The sequence below is a fragment of the Gobio gobio genome (genome assembly GCF_949357685.1).
Source record: "Gobio gobio genome assembly, chromosome: 7".
Taxonomy (NCBI): Eukaryota; Metazoa; Chordata; class Actinopteri; order Cypriniformes; family Gobionidae; genus Gobio; species Gobio gobio.
Window position 1 is genome coordinate 37,927,359 of NC_137103.1, and position 19,822 is coordinate 37,947,180.

Here is a 19,822-nt window from a genome sequence, read left to right on the forward strand (position 1 = left end):
CTTAAAGCGCACTTGCTTAATGTAGGATAATGCCGCACTCGCCCTTCCTTCCACACTTGGGATAAAATGGGAGTTTGAAATCAAATGGCCGTGAACTTGAACTTGACTCTGGCACTCTCCACAAGTTCTTAAAAAAATCCTGCAGGATTAAGAGGTGACTGGCAATTCTTATTCGCTCGATTGTAAGCCGGTTTTTCTATTTAGTTTCGCGTGCTTTCCAAGAATAAACCGCCTCAGCGGAATTAAGCGGAATAACATAAAATAATTGTAAAAGGGCGTTTATGCAGCAACATCAAGAAATACTGTCGCAGGCTATTTTTTCGTGTATGGTGATATCAGTGACAGCACGAAAAGTGTTATGAAAACAATCTTCAGCATGTGTAATTAATAGACAAGAGGTTCTTGAGACTGTGAGCGATCGCATCTGTGTCACTATCTGTGTTAAATCTCCAGTGAAATGTGCAGAACTTTATACTGTGAAGGAACAGATTAATATTCATCTGAGTAAAGCCTGGGGGAAGGGATAGGCTGTTAGACGCTTTTCCTATTGTTGTTGACTGTAAAAATCACCACCCGGTGTCACAGTGTGTTTTGAGATGGGCACATGAACATAATGTATATCCTACAGATTTTATTCACAGGAAATACAACTTGGAGCCACCCCCAAGAAGCCAGTTGGCCCGTTCAGAAATCACCAGAACACTTATTATTAATGTGCAGCTGCCTATGTGCTGCTGGGTACAATCTTTTCTTGTGTTCTCGGTCGTTGATTGAATCGCCCACTCATTGGCTTGTGTTAGTTTTCCGCTGGATATAAATATTTTCTGTTAAGGCATACTTTGACATAGTTGTGTATTGGTGTGTTGACCTGTTTAGGGGAGGATGGTGTGACCTGTAGGGAGAGTGAAAGGTCAGCGTCCTGCGGTGCTTGGATGGCGTTTCCTTCTCAGCGCATGCTGCTCTGATATTGATCCGTGTAGAAAAACCTGCCCTCAGAAAAAATAATAAATAAATAATAATAAAATAAATACTGTTCAAGACTGTACATTCCACTTAAAAACAGACTTTAGCACGTATTTTTTATGAGTTTCTTCAGAAAATAAAACCTTGAAAAAATATGGTTTGTGACCTCAAATCAGTATTTTATATGGTATTTTAACACTGAAATGCAACATTCGAAACAAACACAAAGCACAATGTAGGCTATGCATGTAAAAATGAAACTAATAGGCTTTAATTCTAATAATAATAATAATCATAATCATAATAATAAAGTACAAAGCATCCTCTGCATTTGCTACAGTTTTTCATTGTTTGCGCATGTTTTTATTATTTTTTTATTTTTTATTTATGACACTGGTGAGTGCTGCCAACTCCCACTCATAGAGCTCATACAGCGGAGCTTACCATTTAACAGACGGGATAGGGGCCACCTACAAACAAAACACCGGATAACATTATATTGTTTTTTTTATTTCTAAAGAAATATCATAATTTACATTTCAGGGACACTAGAATTTTTTTTATAAAATAAATACTCTTTTATAAAAGATTTGTATTAATGTTCCAACATGTACTAATTAACACTAAACTGTTAACCAAGAGCTGTAATTGTTATTAGGCGGTGGAAATAACCTCTCTTTCAATGATTAGAGCTATGGCTGCCTTTATTTTCCAGCCGATTTCATCCACCTGCAGAAATATGCGCAGATATATATGCGCAGTGTCTTTGTCGCACACACACACACACACACACACACACACACACACACACACACACACACACACACACACACACACACACACACACACACACACACACACACACACACACACACACACACACACACACACACACACACACACACACACACACACACACACACACACACACAATGATATAACAGTGACCGGCAGAATGTTTTCCCAATCTTTATTCTATTGTCTTTTTTATTATTTTATATATTATTTATTATATGCCAAAATAGATCACCAATTCGACAGCTATTTTGGTATTATATTATTTCGCATTATTGTCCCTCTCTGGCTAATCAGTTTTGCCGTAAAATAAATTCTAAATTATTAGCCCGTAAATTCTGTATTATTATTAGTATTGTTGTTGTTATCGTTTAAACTACGCATTAGCCTACTTTAGCATATATTGGTTTTTGTAAGACAAAAACGTGCAAAGCGTAGGTTATGTGCCAGACGTGTTTTCTGTTACAGTCTTAGAGATTGCCATTGAATATAGAATAATGTTTCATAAACATTATAATGTTAACGAAACAGTTTCCTTTTAAGTCAGGAAAGAGACAGGTCGGGCGTATTTTTTGTTAACAGTGTCTGTAAATCTCAGATGAAATTGATATAAATAAATGATCAATGCAGGTTTTATGTTTGACAGGAATTTGATTCATATTAATATTATTTTTATTGACGCAAATAGCGTCTTACATTGTCTTTTTTATAAAAACAGTACCAACCTGCATCGAATCAAATAGTTATTGTCCTTGTGATTGACGTTTAACTCTGAATAACCATGTAAAGTAAGCTTAACAGTCTTGGCAGTGTATTCCACCGAACTATGGTATAAGTGATATGACTTGAGTAAACATGAATTAGTTATCTGCAAAGTGAAGAGACATTTTGTGAGAGAATCTGAGAAAAAGGGCTTTGCGATTATATATGGTTAGATGGTTACACAAACACAAATACCCACATTAAACTCTACAGTTTCTACATTTCAAATGTTCATCTTGCGCTGGGTTAAAGAGCGATATATGAAGACAAAAACTATGCTACACATAGGCCTGTATAACACGGAAAGCCCATGTAATCTTGTGTGACCTGCAGTAACCTGACTCAGGTCTCTAATTGAGGTCCACAGCAACGGTATGCAATTTCAATTCAATATTGATTAATTTGGACCACCTAAAATATAATTGAATATAATTGAATCATTTTCATAACGAATTTACAGACAAACAAACGAATAATATTTATGTGGCTCTTGTTCAGGTGTAGGCTACCAGGCGCAAAAAAGAGACCAAGCTTTCAATTGGCAGTTACGTTTTCATTGACACATTTGAGTGTAAAACAGCAGATATGAGAGTAAAACAATACAAATACTTTTGTATTGGAAAAATCATTTGTTGACAATTTGTTACTTTAAAATATGCAAACATTAAATGAAATATTTCTGTCTGGTGAATAAATAAAACAGCAACATAATATTTTTTCCCCCCCGGGCAATTATAGAGTTGGAAATTTTAGTCGATTCTGTTCAAAACATTCAAATTTCATTTGAAATCACACGTAAAGCTGATACAGCCTATATTGCTGATGAAATCCTGATATTAGGCAACTGAGTGTATACAAATATTTCAAAGGGTTTCAAATTACAATGGCCACTGATGCATCCAAACACTATTTCAACATATTGATAGACAATGTCACGTTTCTTTAATAGATGGTTTAAGGGGTGCAATAGCTACTTGTAACTGCTTGTATGCAATTGCTATGTGCATTTGAACTCGCCATCGGAGAAAGAAGATAATGAAAAGGGATGAAGAAAAAAGAGAGTGACAGGTGGTCTTTTAGAAAACACTCCCTAAAATCTCATTTGTTAATAATATACATTTATTATAACGTAAAAATGTTATTTTAATATCATTATTAAAATAAATAGGCCTATATCACACCTTGATTAAAATAATAGCCCTATAGCTTATAACATTAGGCTAATGTCTTGTGTCTGTCAATCATTCAGGCCTGTCACGTGTCATGCACAGCGGGCGGAGTAGCCTATCGCTTTAAAGGCGATTATTTTAACAAACAAAGCCTTATTCTGAAATATAGTGAATATTGGCTTTACAATGATGAAAACGCATTCATGTAGGTACTTTTGTGCACGTGTTTCCGATAACGTAAGAAATAAATAGTTGCACTGTAGATAATGAGTGGTTCAAGGCCCATCTTAATTTACTGACGTTTTATATGTGCAGCAGATTTGTGCAATTTACGTGCTACTAACGTTCAACTTTGTGCTGCTAGAAACCAAGCAGTAGTGACGATACATTTATATTAAAGAAACTGTAAATGTCTATATATAACCCACCAAAAACAGTATGTTACATTTAATTTATTATGACCAGTGCACATTGGCAAATTGTTTATTTCATTGTTTTATTGATGGACCTATTGCTTTATGTTAAAATATGTTACAGAGAGGTAGGGAAATGTATGGATTAAATAATGTTTAACATGTCTGATTTGTCAGTGTGGCAAATAAATGGGTTTGTGAGGAATCCACAAACAAATAGACATAACACAATACATTTAATTGAGACATTTCTTTGAGATCACAGTATATGTATATTACTCAAAGCAAAGCTCAGGCCTTTTCTCTCTTCCCTTTTCCTCTCCCTGGCTGTTTAGACCACCCCTCTATTATAGTATGTTTATGTGGAAGTCTACATTTGAGCTTCCTGTTACAGTACTGAGACTTTCATGTCTGAGGGGTAGACGTAGACACAGCCTTTCTCATGACAAATGTATAAGCTTACTTTGAGCAAGCAGGAATAGCTGTCACTTCTGGCCTATAGACACAAACAAAAAGCTTAATTCCTGGAGGAAACCCAAGCTGGCACCGCCTATTCAGGACAAACATGACCGAGCCATTGAAAACCTCCCCTGCTAAACACTTTCCCTTTTATATACGATCACTTTGAATGAGTGTTTTTCACTCATGGGAGTCATTTTGTTAGTGAGTCACACAAGTGGAGTTGAGTGTGAATACATTCATGCTACAGCGAACACCATAAACATTGTATGCTTCTTTTGAGCCACATGATGTTTGGCCAGATTTAAATTATTTTGATATTCCATTACACTATGAGGATTCTGAAAACTGACTGGTTAAATATCTCTTGGAAGTTCACATTCAGAATATTCATTAAAATAATTTTAGTAATTGTTGGGTATTTTTTTATTTAGCTTTTTTGCCGTAGTGGATCTTTGATTGTGATTTGAGTCACCAATTGAGGTCTAAAGACAAAGTTACTCACTAAAACTCGGTTCAGAAGGTGCACTTTAAATTATTCAGCCCTGAAACCCCTGCTAAAAAGGTGCAAATACAAAGTTCTGTCATGAAACTCTAGATGGCGCAGGCTGGTATGTCCTTAAAGGGTTAGTTCACCCAAAAATGAAAATTATGTCATTAATTACTTACCCTCATGTCGTTCGACACCCATAAGACCTTTGTTCATCTTCAGAACACAAATTAAGATATTTTTGTTGAAATCCAATGGTTAAGAAAGGCCTCCATTGGCAGCAATGTAATTTGCACTCACAAGACCCATAAAAGTTACTAAAGACGTCGTTACAAAGTCCATCTCACTACAGTGGTTCTACAATAATTTTATGAAGCGACGAGAACAGTTTTTGTGCGCAAAAAAAAATAAAAAAATAACGACTTTATTCAACAGGTGCTTGTCTTCCGTCTAGGCCTCAGACGTGAACTCACGAAGCACCACGACGCATGCGCGAGAATAGAGCCGGCGTTCTGACACATGACCCGGAAGTGAGGAGCTTTGTTTACAAGCAGAGGAAGACACGCCATATGTAAGCTGTTGAATTCTACATTGATCATGCTTTAGGTCTTGACGTAGTGGTCAAAATGGGGCCAAAGTGAGCAGCTCCTGGATGCCCGAACGCCGACTCTACATCATATTCTCGCGCATGTGTCATGGTGCTTCGTGAGTTCACATCAGAGGCCTAGACGGAAGACAAGCACCTGTTGAATAAAGTCGTTATTTATTTATTTTTTGCGCACAAAAACTATTCTCGTTGCTTCATAAAATTATTGTAGAACCACTGTAGTGAGATGGACTTTGTAACGACGTCTTTAGTACCTTTTATGGGTCTTGTGAGTGCAAATTACATTGCTGCCAATGGAGGCCTTTCTGAGCCATCGGATTTCAACAAAAATATCTTAATTTGTGTTCCAAAGATGAACGGAGGTCTTACGGGTGTCGAACGACATGAGGGTAAGTAATTAATGACAGAATTTTCAATTTTGGGTGAACTAACCCTTTAACTCTACCTGATTGCAATCACATCATTCTCTATACAGCTGATTGGTTCCTGCTGTATCAGTAGCCAATGAGCTCGCTGCTCCACCTTCAAATACTTGGTCAGCATTTGCTGTAACAGTTGCAGTGCACTTTCAGAAACCCTCCACCTTCCCCAGCTCCACCTGCAAAGATCTGCAATGGGTAATGTATGCTATATTGTATTTGTATTGTACAATAACAGCAATATGGTTTTGTACAATTTTTTTTCTTTTTATATGCACATTGTTTTAATGTACAGCACTTTGGCGTAACTCTGTTGCTTTTAAATGTGCTATAGAAATAAATTTGACTTGATCTATTCCGCCAAGACCAAACATATCAACATTGTAATATCAATTACTATGCCAAACACTCAGAGAGTTGTCATGACAGAACTCCTGTGTTTTTGAAAACTGTTACTGGGCTGTGGCCTACTTTTTTTTATGCAGACCCCTCCAGTTTAGGGAAATTTTCAATTTCCCTGCACATGTAAACCTAGAGTCACACCTCCACGACTTTGATCTTCAAACACAGCGGTTCTCTGCCTGAGGGCAGCAGCAGGGCTAAAGATGCTCTCAGAGTTTGGTTTTATAAGGACTAATGACTTAATGGAACAGAACCCCTCATGTTATCCGCCTTTAAGTTGTATTTGTCATGGAAACCTGCATAAGGTTTGGAGTTACCTGTTTATTTTGGCATTTAAAAAAAAAAAACTGATTTAAAGAGGGAAAGGTAATTGGACTCGACTGGCTGCTTTCACAAATAAAAAAACATTGACACCACCTAGCTCAAAAACATGTGAGAAACTAAAATATAGAGGAGGAAAAATTCGCATTCTATGTCAAAATGAATTTGTTTTAGCACTTAATTCAATCGGTTAATGGAGACAGTCAAAGTCTTCTGAAAACTTGTACTTTCGATAAGCTGTATCTGAGACACCCCACGTCCCTCTCCTGCTGTTATTCTTGCGTGTAACGATACTTAGAGCAGGCAAACGGCATTCAGGAGAAGCTGACAGAAATGAGTGTTGATGGCTCTTTTCAAAATATCAAGGAGTGCGCAGATACCCTCCTTACGTCTCGCAGATAAGCTTCTTCCTAGCTGTCTCTTTCGTACTTTCCTCATTGAGCACCTTTGACTAAATCTTAAAAGCAAATGTGAAAGGAAAAAACCTTGGTGCTCCTGATTTGGTTTGATATTCCTGCGCATATCTAATATCTTACAAGTTTTTGACTTTGCCCACATCAAGCGTTTACAAGTGGCCCTCCACAGGTTATTAAAACACCAGGAACAGTTGAAGATGAACATCAAAACAGTAGCAGTCTGTGCGGAATGGATTCCTGTGCCGTAAGTTGTAGAACTGATCCTTTTTTTATTTTCACTGTCTGGTCGTCGCACGAGGAGGCCGCGCGCCCGTGGAGCTCTCTGAATACTACAAAAACATCTCTGTCTCATGCAAATATTAGTCCAATTTGATACTTTCTCTTCAAAACAATGCTCATGGCACTGAGAGAGAAATCATATCTCTGACTTATCGTCATTATGCTGCACTGACTGTTATTTTTTGGAGACTCTTCAAATGGCATTGTTCACGTCCTCCATATTTATCAATGTATGTCTTACCCCATGAGGTGCATGTGAAATCACTTCATCGATGTCATCAGCTCCAAGCTATTGGGTTTGGGCAGGCTGTTCATTGCTCAGGCTAGTGGACTGGAAGGAGCTAATTTGATTGACTTTGAACGTCAAGTTTCCATGCTGGAGGTCCAGGGTCCCCTGACAGTCTCGAAGATCATGGTCAGTGAGCTCATCAGCGGCTAGTCAGGTAGCACCTGACATGTCAATGTCTAGAACAACAATACACGCTGACGTATAATGCCCAAAGTGATGGTGATTTGAATGAATGGAGCAGATTTAAATTTATGTGTGCAAATACATATCGTAATGACAGTTCTGAACCTAATGATTCCCCTGTGACCTTAGCTCAAACAAAGTCAATGTAGTTGGACATGTTCAGAAGAATATAAATGATGTTGCCGTTCACTAGAAAGAACGTTATGTTTATAACAGTCAACTCATTTCTAAAATGACAGCATAAAACCTGAAGCGAATCCTCCGCACATCGAAATTACATTTTAAACAGAACAGAAATGATGTCCCAGCAACAATAAACAATTCCTCTATAACTGTCAATCTGACTAAAATAAAACTTCTAGGGAGTAAAAAAGTCCTAAATGAATTGATATTGAATTAAATGTATTTAACTATAGGTTCTGTCCCCTTAAAATAGCATATGAAGAGCTGTTACGGTCAAATGTATGTAATATATTTAATTATAAATATATGTATTTACTATATAATAAGATTTATATATTTAATGCTAAATATATTGAATATTATTGTACTTTACATTTAATTTCAAAATGATGCGACAAGTTTTCAGATAGAAAAATCATAACATTTTGGCAATTGTAAACTTTGTAAAATGTTTTATTGCATAACTAGTAAATATAATGTGTAGGTTTGTCTAAAATTAACATTCTGTCATCATTTACTCACCCTCATGTGGTTCCAAACCAATAGGAATTTCTTTATTCTGTGGAACACAAAATAAGTTATTTTGGGAGGAAAATGTCCATTCAATGAAAATCAATGGGTTCCAATGTTTTTGGACATGAGGGTGCATAAATAATGTGACAGATATGACATATTTAAAATTTTTGGGAAAATTGCCCCTTTAATTGTCTCAAGTTAACATCAGTAGAGGCTGGTTTGGCTGATTCATCCACAATCACACTCGTCTGTGATGTAATTTGTGATCTTATACACATGTGTCATCTTAATACTCCCACTTTTCTGTGTGTCAGCCACATGCATTCCCCTCTCTGCTTCATTTCGGCACCTGACATACATTATTTCACTACTCTCAGGCAGCCACGGTGATAATGAGTATATTGATTTCTTGACAAATCACAAGTGGCAAAAACAACGAGAAAGCTGCACATCCCCAAACTCCTAGCAGTCATATTTATGGTGAGAAGGACACGGTCGGCTCGCTCATCCTGACAGAGGCGTTCTTATTTGAGCCCGCACATCTCATCATCACATGAGCGCTCGTGAGGCAGAGGATGGCTTCATAAACATGGAGAGCCAAACACACTACTCCACAAATTGGTGTTGTGTAGTGACATCCCTCCTGTCTCTTGGCTGTCTGGTCTCTGGGATGCGGCCCTCAAAGGAGGTGTTGAAAAGTAAACAGCGCCTAGCTGGAAGGGAAACGAGTGCATTTACTTCCCACCTCGCGTATAGCTCGTGTGGGAAGTCTGAGTGAAGACGGTCCCCGGTGGGCTTGCTGACGAACTAGGGGATTCTGCTAGGCCCCCATCCTTCTAGCACTCGACAAATAAATGGGAAACACTGTTGACAGCTGTTCACAATGATGCCGAAGAGAGGGAATTGCGTTAAAAGAGTGGCACTCCTGACAGATATTGTCCTGTCGTACAAAAAAAGCACAAAAAACAAAGGAGAGGAAAGCTATTTGAAGGTGCAGTGAGCAACAAGCTGTGTTTTTAATGCCGAATTCTGTGCCGCACAAATCCCTCCTCCCCATCCAGAATACACTGTGGTGGCACTTCACAAAATAAAACAAGCAAGCATATTTGGAGAGCACACTCTGTGCCAGGGGTTTGATAAGAGGGGACTAATTGCTGCAAACCGAAGAACAGTGCAGCTTGTCAGCATGGCGTATAGCTGGAGGTAGGGTCCATCCTGAGTCAGTATGCGCGTGTTAGATATTCTGTATTTAATTGAAGGGCCCACGGTACACTGGGGTGAGGCTAAGGGGAATTATTAAGCTTTAACCAGGGACTTCAGGGAAAAGGACCCTAATCAGGAAGCTGGGGAGCAAGTGGAGGCTGATGAGAATTATGACGATTATGACATGTTAGCACATGTCTGTAGGACAAGTGGACAGACGATGAGTTAATCAAGGGCTAGATTAAATGGCTTGCATGCTGTCTACCCCCATCCTCCAGTGTCAACGTCTTCTTATTAGGGTCAGCATCTACCTTAATGACTTATGGATGTGTGTTTATATACATGAGTTAAAGGGATAGTTTATACAAAAATAAAAATTGTCATCATTGTCATATCCTCATGTCGTTCCAAACCCGCATACATTTCTTTCTGCTACAGAACCCACACACACAAAAAAGAAAAAAAGTCCCTATGTTTGTATAGACAAAGATAAAAACATACTTGAAAATTCTTCTGCTTTTGTGTTTTCCAACATGAGGGTGAGTTAATAGGTTTGATGTCAGACGTCACATAAACAAACAGGAAAACAGGTCTCATCACATCTGCTTTTCGGAGAAAGTATTAACAGCAGAATGACCTGACGGTGACATGGACTTTTAATCAGCTGACCTAGGTACAGCTAATTTTACTGTTGCGGTTTTTTATTTTATATATATATATATATATATATATATATATATATATATATATATATATATATATATATATATATATATATCCAAATGTTAGTAAGAAGAAAATGTTTTTAACAGTTTTAGATATCAATCTGCATATCCATAGGTTATGCTCATCTTTGGTAGCTCCTTTAAAAGGTATCTAGAATAAAACAGCTTTATATTTAATGAATACATATGGGACCCTGGACCACAAACCCAGACATAAGGATCATTCTTTTAGATTGACATTTATACATGCTCTGAAAGCTTTCCATTGATATATGGCTTATTATGATAGGACAATATTTGGCCAGGATACAACTATTTGAAAATCTGGAATCTGAGGGTGCAAAAAAAAATCAAAATATTGAGAAAATCGCCTTTAAAGTTGTCCAAATGAAGTCCTTGGCAATGCATATTACTACTAATAATACATTTTTTAAACATTTACGGTAAGAAATGTACTAAATATCTTCATGGAACATGATCTTTACTTAATATCTTTATGATTTTTGGCATACAATAAAAATCTATAATTTTGACCCATACAATGTATTGTTGGCGATTGCCACAAAAATACCTGTTCTACTTATGACTGGTTTTGTGGTCCAGGGTCACATATAAAGTCTCATTTTGACTGCCCTTGACTGATTTAGCAAGCGTTTTTTTTCTTCAAATTTGTTTCAAGCTACATGCTGAAACAAGGTTGCGTTGTTGTAAAAGTGCTATACAAGAAGAAAATGACAATATAACGGAGACACATTTTGAAGATAAGGTGCAGAAGCGGCCGTGTGAACATAGCCAAAAGAACCAGAAGCGATGCAACCTGTTTCACAGTATACGGAAGTTTGTTGCACATAACCCTTATGGCAGAACTTCTCTTTTTTGGTTGAACTATCCCTTTAAGTGTGAATCGCACTAGTTTGTTGATTATGGAAGGCCACATCTTCACTGTAGAGAAAAACTAACATTTAAGATCCCATATTAAACATGTAAAATGTGTGTTGATGTTCCATTCTTTCAAAAACATTTTGTAAATACAAGCATAGTTACAATAAGCTAAGCTACGCTAGCCAGTTATTCAGTGATTTCAGTGCATTTCAGTTGATTTCATAATCCCTAAATGACCTTAAGCTGAATATATCAATTGCAAACATGTTTACCATGTTTTGTTCTTCAAAATCTACTCATTCAGCTTTTTGAATGTCTCTTCATTAGCCAGGCTCATGTGTTTCTTAGTGTGAGAGATATTTTGTGATTATTTTGTAATATGTAAATTGAGTAATTTGGTTGGCTGTTCATGTTTGATGCAATGGTGACGTTATTAAATACGTATGGGGAATTGGCGCGCTGACATGCGCAGTTATTGTGATATGTAAAAAAAAAAGGGACATGCGAAAACAAAGTGAGTGGGACTGGTGTGATGTGTGCGTGGCACACACATAGGTCTCACAATATGAGCTCTGACAAATAAAGTCCCTAAAGATGCATCTTTCCGTGTATGCCTGCATTACTATGTTGGACCCATTTACAAGAGACTGGAGCTTACTCGGGTGATACATATCCCCTCTTACATTTTGGTGGCAGCGGGTTTGGACGACGTAGCCTACATGGCGCGTGAGTGAACTCTCTCTTCGGCGGGTGTTGAATGCGTTGGATGTGGTATCACGGCGGTGGACGATAACAAGCTCAATATTTCTGCTTTATGTTTCCCGCGAGTCGCGACGTTTATTTTGCTTGGTGCTTCAACCGTGGACAAGTTTGTTTGTGAGTTTTTCACAGCGGCCAGATCACAGAGGATTACAGTGCCAGTTTGACCGCGAACTTCAAAGACACAGGATGACTCGAACGGTAATCATCGTTTAATTTGATGGACTTTGCGGGACATTTTATTATTTTTGAATACAGAGAGAAGTTACTGAACTGTATTGTAAAATGAGTGAAGCAGATTCAGCACATGATTTGCCTGGCACAAGTAGCTCGCATGGGGTGCAGCGTTTCCATGGACATTTTCCGCCCATCTTTTTGGGGGATGGGAAAGAAGATTTTCTTCACTGGTGTAGACGATTTGAAGTGACTGTGGAGGCTAGCGCCGATTTTGATGATGCCCGATTAGCTAAGTTTTTGCCAACCTGTCTCGGTGGTACTGCTTTTAGCTACTGGGACAGTTTGCCTAGTGACATCAAGAAGGACTATAAACAAGTGAAAGAAAAAATGAAAGATGTTTTTGGCAAACGAGTTTATCTATCCACATTTCAAAGTTATGTTAACGCACGTACACGTCTGCCTGGCGAGGCTCTCCAGGTGTTTGCAGCAGAAATTAGCCACTTGGTGGATGAAGCTTTTCCCACTTACGAGGTTAATGCAAAGAACGGAGAAAAATTCAGGCGTTTCATTGCTGGAATTGAGCCATATCTTCAGCTTCGCATACATGAACAAGGTGTAGACACATTGGATGCTGCTCTTACGCTGGCACTGCAGATTGAGCAGGCGCACCAGGCCAGCAAAGTACTGCTGCCATCTCACGCACAGCAGTGGACTTCTTCAACAGGAGGAGCCTTTCCTGGATCAAACATTCTTCCACAGACAGTACCTACCTCTTCTTATTCTGCAGTATCTACAGGACTTCCTGCGGTTCACTCAGCTACATCAGGGGACTTCATGAAACTTCAACGGACCTTGGAAAGTTTGACAGAGAGAGTGGATCAACTTCAGCTTGAAGTCAGCAGACAGAGGTATGCCAACAGATACCCCACTTCACCGGATCGTCAGTGGCGCAGCCTTACCCCTGATGATGCAAGAGGACGCACATCTGAACGTCGCAGGTATGACAGACATTCATTTAATGACTCTGACTCTTTTGATGAACAACGTAGACCTTCATACAGAGACTCTAGTGGCAACAGGGACTATTATGAAGCGCGCAGACACGATGGCTATCGTGATCAAAGTCCTAGGATGTCACAGCAACGGGGCCAACGCATCACAGCTCGAGACTCCTTGGATCGTTCTTCTCGTTCTGACCGTGGTCGGGGCGACAGGTCATCGGATGGCTACTCAACAAAGCGGCTTAGTCATCGATCTCCAAGTCCTGGACATGTGCGTTTCGAGTCTCCTTCACGTGGTCATCAGGGCCAGGGAAACTACCAGTAGTTGACAATGAGGGCCAATTGCCAACTGCTACTGACACCAGGCCCATTGGTAATGTTGAACATCATGTGACTTCAGATACTGGTCAGGTTGTGACACAAAATGTATCACTTGTAATCGAAGACACAGTAGTTCAGGCATTTGTCGATACTGGTGCTGATGTTTCTCTGATAAGTGAAGATTTCAGAATGTCTACTCCAACTTTACGTCAAAGACCCTTGGTGAAACAGTTCATACCTCTGACATCTATTTCTGGTGACACTTTAGATTCAGTGGGTACTTTGTCGGCTAATGTCACTTTGGGTAAACGTACAGTGTCACATTCATTTCAAGTGATCAGAAATTGCTCAAAAGCAGTTGTACTTGGTTGGGACTTTTTGTCTATGCACAAGATTGTGATTAACATGTGTAACATGTCTTTTGACCTAGGTGATGACTCCTTATCCTTTGTAAGTGTAGACCACCATAACCTGAAACTTGTGGATGTTACAGTGGCGACCACTACGGTTGTTCCTGCCCTGTCGGAAGCCATAATTCCTGCAAAACTTGCATCACATCAAGCAGGGTTACAACCAAATGGCTACACTGGTGTGTTTGAGCCTCACTATCGTGAAGACTCAAAGGTAGGGTTTGCATGGACTGTGACAAAAGCAGATAAGGGGTCAATTTATCTGAAAGTTGTCAATCCTTCTGCAGATGACATTTCCTTGTACAGTGGCACTCCAATTGGTACTTTTCACTCGGTTTCTGAGGGTGATCAGGATGGTTTTGTGATCGTTGATAAAACTGTGAATAATGTGAGCGTTCAAAATACTGTTGTGTCCAGTCAAGCGTCAATGCCCAAGTCACCTGTACTGCCTGATCTCTCTAACACTGAGTTATCTGTGACACAGCAAAAGAGTCTAACAGATTTGCTAACCTCTTTCTCTGATGTATTCAGTCAGCATGCTCAGGACTACGGTAGAACCAGCTTGGTGACCCACAAAATCAGGACCATAGATGACACTCCCATTTCCCAGCGAGCGTACAGGACTTCTCCTGCTCTCAAGGCAGAAATTCACCGTCAGGTAGAAACCCTTAAAACACAAGATATACTAGAGGATAGTGATAGTCCTTGGTCAAGTCCAGTAGTTATGGTGAGGAAGAAGGACAATACCTACAGATTTTGCGTTGACTATCGCAAATTGAATTCCGTAACCATTACTGACGCGCACCCGTTGCCCAGGGTGGATGATAGTCTTGATGCGTTATCTGGGTCTCAGTATTTTTCTACCATGGACATGTCTTCGGGTTATTGGCAAGTAGAATTAGATCCTAATGACAGGAAAAAGACGGCCTTTACCACTGGAGATGGACTATATCATTTTAAGGTGATGCCTATGGGCCTGAAAAATAGTCCGCCTACATTTCAAAGGCTAATGGAATTAGTCCTGAGAGGTTTGCATTGGACAAAGTGTGTCATTTATTTAGATGACATCATCTGTATGGGTAAAGATTTTGAGGATCACATGAAAAACCTCACAGACATTTTGACTAGGTTTAGGGAAGCAGGTCTTAAGCTTAATCCTACGAAGTGTCATTTTTGCAAGGCATCTGTAACGTACATGGCTCATGTTGTCTCAAAGGATGGGTTGGCTCTGGATCCAGCTCATAGCCAGAAAGTAAGAGACTGGCCGACTCCTAAATCTGCTACTGAGGTACGAGGATTTTTGGGCTTGTGTAGTTATTACCGGCGCTTTGTTCGAGATTATGCTTTTAAGGCTCAACCCTTACACAGACTAACCCACAAAGATGTTCAATTTGAGTGGACTGATAAGTGCTCAGCAGCCTTTCTGCAATTGAAAGAAGCTCTAACATCGCCTCCCATCATGGCATTCCCTAATTTTGATCAAGCGTTTATACTGAGTACAGATGCGTCTAATACAGCGATTGGTGCTGTCTTGTCTCAAATTCAAGACGGTAAAGAGCGAGTTGTTGCATACGCTAGTCACGTACTTACCTCGACTGAACGAAAATGGTCCACTTATGACAAGGAACTATGGGCAATAGTTTGGTCATTCAGGCATTTTCGACACTACTTGAGTAACTGCTCTTTTACAATTGTCACCGATCACAAACCTCTTGTTGGCCTGAGGAAATTGAAATTTGACATTGATCCCACAGGACGTAGAGGTCGCTGGGCTATGGAGCTTGATCCGTATGAATGGGTGATCGTTCACAAAGATGGCAAGAGCCATACTAATGCGGATGCCATGTCTCGAATTCCTGTAGATTCATCTCTGACTCCAATACCCCTCACACAGACAGTATCCATTCAAACAGATGATTTGCCTGTCACTTCTCAGACGGCTGTTGTTGTTAGTGCCAACCGTACAGAAAGTCAGCCTAAGGTGGTGTCACAAATTTGTCTGACCGAATGTGAAATTGATGGCCATTTTTCTGAGTCTACTGTAAATAGGTTGTGTACCTCTTTGGGTGATGAGGGAAAAGACATTGCATACTATCAGAAAACAGATCCTTTGCTCTCACAGGTCTACAGTTGGGTTGAAAATCGGAAGAGACCTAATCTTAGGCATGTAAAAGGGAAATTGAGACAACTTTGGTGGCAGTTTCCACGTATGGTGTTGAAGGGTGAAGTGCTGTGTCGTACAGCCTGTAGTGCTCCAGGTAAACCTCAAACTTATCAGGTGGTCATTCCTGATGTTCTTATTCAGGACATGTTATATTATTTGCATGGCAATCCCTGTGCTGGACACTACAGTGCTGAACGCACACTGAAAAGAGCTCAGAGTTTGTGTTTCTGGCCAGGAATGAGAAGGGTCATAGAACAGCATTGTGAGTCGTGTGAAGCTTGTGAGTCTCGGAAAAAGCCTGTTCCTCAGCGAAGGGCACCACTACAGTCGATTAGTGCTGTGAGACCTTTTCAGTTTGTTTGTACTGATATTACAGAACTGCCTGTCACATCCAGTGGTAATAGGTATGTGTTGGTAGTGCAAGATCATTTCACTAAATATGTCAACGCATATCCTATGGTGGATCAAAAAGCCAGTACAGTGGCACGGTTGTTGTGTGAACAGTACATACCTGAACACGGGGTTCCGGAGGAATTGGTCTCTGATCAGGGACGGCAGTATGAGTCAGAGATTTTGCAGGACATCTGTAAGAGATTAAAAATAAAAAAGAAGAGAACTACGCCTTACCACCCTCGTGGTAACGGAATGGTAGAACGGTTCAATAGAACTTTGAAGGATCAGTTAGCTAAGGTTCTCTTTCGCAGTGATGACGAGTGGGACCAGTACTTGTCTGCAGTTGTACTGTCATTTAATGCTACACCTCATTCTAGCACTGGGTACTCACCGTTCTTCTTGGCTCATGGTCGTGAACCTCGGTTACCAGCACATGTACGGCTTGATTCCCCTTCAGGTGAAGCTGTGGACACTCCGCAGACTTACGGTTCAGCTCTAGTCAATCGTATGGAAACAGTGTTCCAAGAAGTGCTTAACACTAGTGCTGATCAGAGACTCAAACGTGAGTACTACTTTAATAGGTATGAGAAATTCAGGCCTTTTAATGTCGGTGACCTGGTGTGGGTGAATGATCCGACCACACAAAGAAAGAAACTTGAGCCAAAATGGACAGGACCGTATCGGGTGGTTACGGTGGACATGGCTGGTGTGATTTACACCGTGTTGGATTTGAGAAATGAAAATGCAGAACCTAAGGTTGTTCACTATGAACGCTTAAAACCTTTCAGGTCCAGGTGGAAGGAACCAACTCTTACTTCTACATGTGATGGTCGAGAGGCGGACAGAAGGGTTCAGGGGTTGAGACCACTATACACAGCTTTGTCTGGTTCTCTCCCTTTGTCATCAGGAGTGCCTCTGGGTAGTGAAAATGGGGCTCCTGTACTCTCCTCTGTTCCTCATATACGTAGGCCTTCAGGTCGCATGGTGCGAGTTCCTCATTCTGTACGGCAGCCATTTCAATTGGTTGAACATGCCTCTTCAGTAGTTGGGGAGCAGGCATCTGAAGCTGTGGTCACTCGTTCTGGACGTGTGGTTAAAAGGCCTAAGAAGTTTTGTTAAAAAAAAAAAAAAAAGAAGAAAAAAAGTGTATATATTGTATTTTTTGTTATAGGTTTCAATGTTTTACAATGTAAGAACAAGCAGTTCCATAATTACATTTGTATATTTTGTTCCCCTATCTTGCACAAAATCTGTGACATTTCAAAAAGGAATTTTATTTGAGAGATATTTTGTGATTATTTGCATATTTGAAATGAGGACATTTCTTTTTCTAAGGGGGGAAAAATGTGAGAGATATTTTGTGATTATTTTGTAATATGTAAATTGAGTAATTTGGTTGGCTGTTCATGTTTGATGCAATGGTGACGTTATTAAATACGTATGGGGAATTGGCGCGCTGACATGCGCAGTTATTGTGATATGTAAAAAAAAAAGGGACATGCGAAAACAAAGTGAGTGGGACTGGTGTGATGTGTGCGTGGCACACACATAGGTCTCACAATATGAGCTCTGACAAATAAAGTCCCTAAAGATGCATCTTTCCGTGTATGCCTGCATTACTACGTTGGACCCATTTACAAGAGACTGGAGCTTACTCGGGTGATACATATCCCCTCTTACATTAGCATCAAGCTAATTGATTGAACCATATGTTAATCTTCCATTGGAGGGAACAATACCCTTTGCGCTCGAATTTACTTTTTTCACCCTATCACTAATAAAGCCAACCTCCCTGCTGATGGAAAATTGTCAGTTTACCTCAAGCTACAGGGGGCTTAGCAATCAGGCCTTAAAAAAGCACTGACAGGTTAACCTGCTGTGCACAGGGGTCTCCAGGGACAGGCCTACACTGCAGTTTTACATGCAACGCTTCTGTTTGCCAACGAGAGACTCACCACATAATAGAGTTGTTACCAGCCACTTGAGTTTAACCTTTGCAGACCCAAGGAAAAACTGACATGCTCTAAACTGCTGTATGCTCTTTCTAGTTCTAACCTTATTTGTTTAGTTAAGCTATACGTAAAGCACTATTTTGCCAAGCAATGACAGAAAAATGTCACAGAGATGCACCTCAGTTTTGAGAACAAATGAAAGAATGGTTGGGGATGTAATTGGATTTTATTTTCAGAAATATTAATCATCTTAATGCACTTAATGGAGATTTAAAATATTTTACAATGACATACGACCAAAATACGATACAATCAAGTGTGCCAGGCAAACACTTACTGTTCTGTAATCTACAAACGTTTGCATAATCTTACAACTGAATCCATTGTGCCATAGTCATGTCTTAGAAATAGGCTTTTAGTGGGACAGTTTAGGGTTTTCACAGCTTTTTGTATTCATTCTACAACAATAGACAGCACATTAGCATGCTTGTTCAAGGTGAAGTGACTGGAACATGGCACTCAAAGAGGGCTCTTTATTGTTCCTTCTCTAACAGGGGTGTCCAAGGTCGGTCCTCGAGGGCCACTATCCTGCAGAGTTTAGCTCCAACTTGCCTCAACACACCTGCCTGGAAGTTTCTACCAGAGATGGTCTTATTATTGGGAGATACAAGGGTCTGTGTCTCTACCATTGGATCACGTTGATAACCAATCACATTACAGCCTTGACATCACCCGATTTTGTTCAGAGTTGTACGATAGTCAATCACTGTTTGTGGATACCATAGAAAGCGCCATAAACTGAATCATACCTTGTCCGTGACTTCCCTTGTAAAACAGCCTTTTTTCTTGACATAAACTCTAAAAATAGATCAATCCAAAACAAGAGCATTCAGATTAACTGATGGCTTGTCAATTCATTAAAAGCAGTTTATTCAGCATAGTGAAGCATCTCCTTCATTGGCATGCATTAAAAAACGGCCTCTGGTCTCCTTCCCTGCGTACCGCAGCGTTAGCAGTTGCTAACCTTGGAGGCTTGCCTTCAAGTGGCATTGTTTCTAGTATGTATAGTGAGACCTTGATTAGCTGGTTCAGATGTGTTTATTGGGGTTGGAGGTAAACTGTGGATTGGAAACCCTGTTCTATAACAACCCATTGTGGGCCACAGGAAT

The 19,822-nt window shown here is 39.8% G+C and overlaps 2 protein-coding genes across 2 annotated transcripts in view; one reads left to right on the top strand and one right to left on the bottom strand.

Annotated features, from left to right (window-relative positions):
* LOC307129066 (uncharacterized protein) overlaps positions 1 to 17,811 on the top strand; it is a 538,951-nt gene extending 521,140 nt beyond the window's left edge. The window contains exon 2 of the mRNA XM_079821199.1: positions 11,825 to 17,811. Within this exon, the coding sequence (XP_079677325.1) occupies positions 12,521 to 13,738 (1,218 nt within the window). The 5' untranslated portion in view covers positions 11,825 to 12,520 and the 3' untranslated portion in view covers positions 13,739 to 17,811. The remainder of the gene's footprint in view (positions 1 to 11,824) is intronic.
* piga (phosphatidylinositol glycan anchor biosynthesis, class A) overlaps positions 1 to 19,822 on the bottom strand; it is an 882,343-nt gene that overhangs the window by 805,444 nt on the left and 57,077 nt on the right. The window lies entirely within an intron of this gene.